The sequence below is a fragment of the Anoplophora glabripennis genome, unplaced genomic scaffold (genome assembly GCF_000390285.2).
Source record: "Anoplophora glabripennis isolate ALB-LARVAE unplaced genomic scaffold, Agla_2.0 scaffold3885, whole genome shotgun sequence".
NCBI lineage: Eukaryota > Metazoa > Arthropoda > Insecta > Coleoptera > Cerambycidae > Anoplophora > Anoplophora glabripennis.
This window is the reverse complement of record NW_019426035.1, coordinates 1-5,684: the sequence shown is the minus strand read 5'-3', so window position 1 is coordinate 5,684 and position 5,684 is coordinate 1. Positions and strand designations below refer to the sequence as shown.

Here is a 5,684-nt window from a genome sequence, read left to right as displayed (position 1 = left end):
ACGTACACACACGTACACACACGTACACACACGTACACACACGTACACACACGTACACACACGTACACACACGTACACACACGTACACACACGTACACACACGTACACACACGTACACACACGTACACACACGTACACACACGTACACACACGTACACACACGTACACACACGTACACACACGTACACACACGTACACACACGTACACACACGTACACACACGTACACACACGTACACACACGTACACACACGTACACACACGTACACACACGTACACACACGTACACACACGTACACACACGTACACACACGTACACACACGTACACACACGTACACACACGTACACACACGTACACACACGTACACACACGTACACACACGTACACACACGTACACACACGTACACACACGTACACACACGTACACACACGTACACACACGTACACACACGTACACACACGTACACACACGTACACACACGTACACACACGTACACACACGTACACACACGTACACACACGTACACACACGTACACACACGTACACACACGTACACACACGTACACACACGTACACACACGTACACACACGTACACACACGTACACACACGTACACACACGTACACACACGTACACACACGTACACACACGTACACACACGTACACACACGTACACACACGTACACACACGTACACACACGTACACACACGTACACACACGTACACACACGTACACACACGTACACACACGTACACACACGTACACACACGTACACACACGTACACACACGTACACACACGTACACACACGTACACACACGTACACACACGTACACACACGTACACACACGTACACACACGTACACACACGTACACACACGTACACACACGTACACACACGTACACACACGTACACACACGTACACACACGTACACACACGTACACACACGTACACACACGTACACACACGTACACACACGTACACACACGTACACACACGTACACACACGTACACACACGTACACACACGTACACACACGTACACACACGTACACACACGTACACACACGTACACACACGTACACACACGTACACACACGTACACACACGTACACACACGTACACACACGTACACACACGTACACACACGTACACACACGTACACACACGTACACACACGTACACACACGTACACACACGTACACACACGTACACACACGTACACACACGTACACACACGTACACACACGTACACACACGTACACACACGTACACACACGTACACACACGTACACACACGTACACACACGTACACACACGTACACACACGTACANCCGACCGACCGACAGACCGACAGACCGACACACCGACAGACCGACTGCCAGACACACAGACACACAGACACACAGACATACAGACACACAGACAGACAGATAGACTTGGGTAAGCAGCTGCCCGACGGTCGTAGTATTAGGGTATAGAAATTTGGTCACAGGATGGAGAGCTAATAGAAAACAAAACAGAAAAAGTACATATTTCTGGTAAAAATAGGTTTTTGTTTAGTGCAAGTTTGGACCGTTTTGTGTTTTTGCATATATATTTTGGTGTCAGGTGCTTGTTGCACATGTACAAAGTAATAGTCATCTTAATCAGTTATACGAAAAAAATTGTCCGCTGAACTTTTTGAGGTGTATAAGTGCTCAGTGGACCAGTTGAAAGTGCAGCACATCGCTATGCGCGCGGGCGTATTGCATCTTTAACTTTATCAGCTGAGCACTTTTCAATCACTAAATATAAAGCTGAGCATTTTTCTCATTTAACTTATTAAGTTATATATTGTATTACCAAATTTCAGCTTTTGCGGTAGGAGATATCTATTATTTTTTTATTTTTCAAGTCTTACTAGTAATTATATAAAAATATACAACATTTTTCGAATATTTATTTACAATAAACGATTTCACGAGTTTTTCAATTTAATGAGCTTTAATAAATAAATATTCACATTTAAATACTTATATACATAACATAACATTGAACTGCATCAACATTTGCTGCGGACAAAATACATTGCAAATATTTAGGTATACGCTCATCTTCAGAGGTCCCAACAGAATTATATTCGACTGATTTCGGCTGGGAAGAGAAGGGGGATAAATTTATTTTCAAATGGTTCCAGAGTGAACAGCTGCCCTCTTCCCTTGGAGATATATTTAATTATCGAGGATGAGAAAAAAAATAGTGCAGGTTAGAATTATATTTCGCTCTATAGGTACTAAAATTTCATTATTTAAGTGTAAATTTTTTATTATTTCATTTACATATTATGAAAAATGCAATTTAAAAATTGTGATGTACTTTCGAGGTTCGGTCTCAGACGCTGAACTAGTACAGTCACAGTCCGGGTTCACTCGGTGGAGAAGTGTTTTCCAAGGTTCGGGAATATTACAAGACTTGGTATCAATAAAACTTTTATTTTCCAAAATAAATCGCAGTCTATAAACACATATAATATTAACAATAATACCCTACCCATATGAATAACAAAAACATCAGGATACCTATTGTCACGAAGGCAATACGGATGTCCTGACGGTGACAACGCCGAGTGTCGCGGAAAGACCTGCTAAACACCCGGAGTCGGCCGCGAGGTAGACGTCAGGTACCGCGGAAAGACCTGCTAAGTACCCGGAGTCGGAGTCCAGGTGTGTACCTTACCTTGAGCGCCGCGGAAGAGACCTGCTAAACGCTCTGGTTAGGACACCCAGAGGAGGGTTGAGTGCCGTGGAAAGACCTACTAAGCACTGCCTGGTGTAGGTGACTCCGTTGCTTTTATACAGAACGGCTGGTAGTGCCGTGTGCAACTTCAGCCGTTGAAACGGCGACTTCGTGGGCCGTGTGCAAAATCGCGGTGCGCCAAACAATTATAATACAGCGGGAGCAAAATAAAATAAGTTCATTACTAAAATATAAATGAAATCCCGAAAATAAAAAAAAGGTTCATTACATCCCCCCCTCTCTTCGTAAAAAAAATNCGTCGTCGTCGTCGTCGTCGTCGTCGTCGTCGTCGTCGTCGTCGTCGTCGTCGTCGTCGTCGTCGTCGTCGTCGTCGTCGTCGTCGTCGTCGTCGTCGTCGTCGTCGTCGTCGTCGTCGTCGTCGTCGTCGTCGTCGTCGTCGTCGTCGTCGTCGTCGTCGTCGTCGTCGTCGTCGTCGTCGTCGTCGTCGTCGTCGTCGTCGTCGTCGTCGTCGTCGTCGTCGTCGTCGTCGTCGTCGTCGTCGTCGTCGTCGTCGTCGTCGTCGTCGTCGTCGTCGTCGTCGTCGTCGTCGTCGTCGTCGTCGTCGTCGTCGTCGTCGTCGTCGTCGTCGTCGTCGTCGTCGTCGTCGTCGTCGTCGTCGTCGTCGTCGTCGTCGTCGTCGTCGTCGTCGTCGTCGTCGTCGTCGTCGTCGTCGTCGTCGTCGTCGTCGTCGTCGTCGTCGTCGTCGTCGTCGTCGTCGTCGTCGTCGTCGTCGTCGTCGTCGTCGTCGTCGTCGTCGTCGTCGTCGTCGTCGTCGTCGTCGTCGTCGTCGTCGTCGTCGTCGTCGTCGTCGTCGTCGTCGTCGTCGTCGTCGTCGTCGTCGTCGTCGTCGTCGTCGTCGTCGTCGTCGTCGTCGTCGTCGTCGTCGTCGTCGTCGTCGTCGTCGTCGTCGTCGTCGTCGTCGTCGTCGTCGTCGTCGTCGTCGTCGTCGTCGTCGTCGTCGTCGTCGTCGTCGTCGTCGTCGTCGTCGTCGTCGTCGTCGTCGTCGTCGTCGTCGTCGTCGTCGTCGTCGTCGTCGTCGTCGTCGTCGTCGTCGTCGTCGTCGTCGTCGTCGTCGTCGTCGTCGTCGTCGTCGTCGTCGTCGTCGTCGTCGTCGTCGTCGTCGTCGTCGTCGTCGTCGTCGTCGTCGTCGTCGTCGTCGTCGTCGTCGTCGTCGTCGTCGTCGTCGTCGTCGTCGTCGTCGTCGTCGTCGTCGTCGTCGTCGTCGTCGTCGTCGTCGTCGTCGTCGTCGTCGTCGTCGTCGTCGTCGTCGTCGTCGTCGTCGTCGTCGTCGTCGTCGTCGTCGTCGTCGTCGTCGTCGTCGTCGTCGTCGTCGTCGTCGTCGTCGTCGTCGTCGTCGTCGTCGTCGTCGTCGTCGTCGTCGTCGTCGTCGTCGTCGTCGTCGTCGTCGTCGTCGTCGTCGTCGTCGTCGTCGTCGTCGTCGTCGTCGTCGTCGTCGTCGTCGTCGTCGTCGTCGTCGTCGTCGTCGTCGTCGTCGTCGTCGTCGTCGTCGTCGTCGTCGTCGTCGTCGTCGTCGTCGTCGTCGTCGTCGTCGTCGTCGTCGTCGTCGTCGTCGTCGTCGTCGTCGTCGTCGTCGTCGTCGTCGTCGTCGTCGTCGTCGTCGTCGTCGTCGTCGTCGTCGTCGTCGTCGTCGTCGTCGTCGTCGTCGTCGTCGTCGTCGTCGTCGTCGTCGTCGTCGTCGTCGTCGTCGTCGTCGTCGTCGTCGTCGTCGTCGTCGTCGTCGTCGTCGTCGTCGTCGTCGTCGTCGTCGTCGTCGTCGTCGTCGTCGTCGTCGTCGTCGTCGTCGTCGTCGTCGTCGTCGTCGTCGTCGTCGTCGTCGTCGTCGTCGTCGTCGTCGTCGTCGTCGTCGTCGTCGTCGTCGTCGTCGTCGTCGTCGTCGTCGTCGTCGTCGTCGTCGTCGTCGTCGTCGTCGTCGTCGTCGTCGTCGTCGTCGTCGTCGTCGTCGTCGTCGTCGTCGTCGTCGTCGTCGTCGTCGTCGTCGTCGTCGTCGTCGTCGTCGTCGTCGTCGTCGTCGTCGTCGTCGTCGTCGTCGTCGTCGTCGTCGTCGTCGTCGTCGTCGTCGTCGTCGTCGTCGTCGTCGTCGTCGTCGTCGTCGTCGTCGTCGTCGTCGTCGTCGTCGTCGTCGTCGTCGTCGTCGTCGTCGTCGTCGTCGTCGTCGTCGTCGTCGTCGTCGTCGTCGTCGTCGTCGTCGTCGTCGTCGTCGTCGTCGTCGTCGTCGTCGTCGTCGTCGTCGTCGTCGTCGTCGTCGTCGTCGTCGTCGTCGTCGTCGTCGTCGTCGTCGTCGTCGTCGTCGTCGTCGTCGTCGTCGTCGTCGTCGTCGTCGTCGTCGTCGTCGTCGTCGTCGTCGTCGTCGTCGTCGTCGTCGTCGTCGTCGTCGTCGTCGTCGTCGTCGTCGTCGTCGTCGTCGTCGTCGTCGTCGTCGTCGTCGTCGTCGTCGTCGTCGTCGTCGTCGTCGTCGTCGTCGTCGTCGTCGTCGTCGTCGTCGTCGTCGTCGTCGTCGTCGTCGTCGTCGTCGTCGTCGTCGTCGTCGTCGTCGTCGTCGTCGTCGTCGTCGTCGTCGTCGTCGTCGTCGTCCTCGTCGTCGTCGTCGTCCTCATCGTCACCGTCACCGTCACCCCCACCCCCACCGTCACCCCCAACCCCACCGTCACCACCACCCCCACCGTCACCACTACCACCGTCACCACCACCACCACCGTCACCGTCGCCGCCACCGCCACCGTCACCGTCACCGTCACCGCCACCGTCACCGCCACCGCCATCACCACCACCATCACCATCAGCATCGCCATCGCCATCGCCATCAGCATCAGCATCAGCATCAGCATCAGCATCAGCATCAGCATCAGCATCAGCATCAGCATCAGCATCAGCATCAGCATCA

General features: G+C 54.2%; 1 protein-coding gene across 1 annotated transcript; it reads left to right on the top strand.

Annotated features, from left to right (window-relative positions):
• Nucleotides 1–3,146: 3,146 nt before the first annotated feature.
• On the top strand, nucleotides 3,147–4,604 carry LOC111693105 (uncharacterized protein DDB_G0271670; the record flags this gene model as incomplete). Its single annotated transcript, XM_023457245.1, has 3 exons — nucleotides 3,147–3,485; nucleotides 3,678–4,289; nucleotides 4,539–4,604. Coding segments are annotated over 3 exons (1,017 nt in total), but the record flags the coding sequence as incomplete, so codon positions are not given.
• Nucleotides 4,605–5,684: the final 1,080 nt, after the last annotated feature.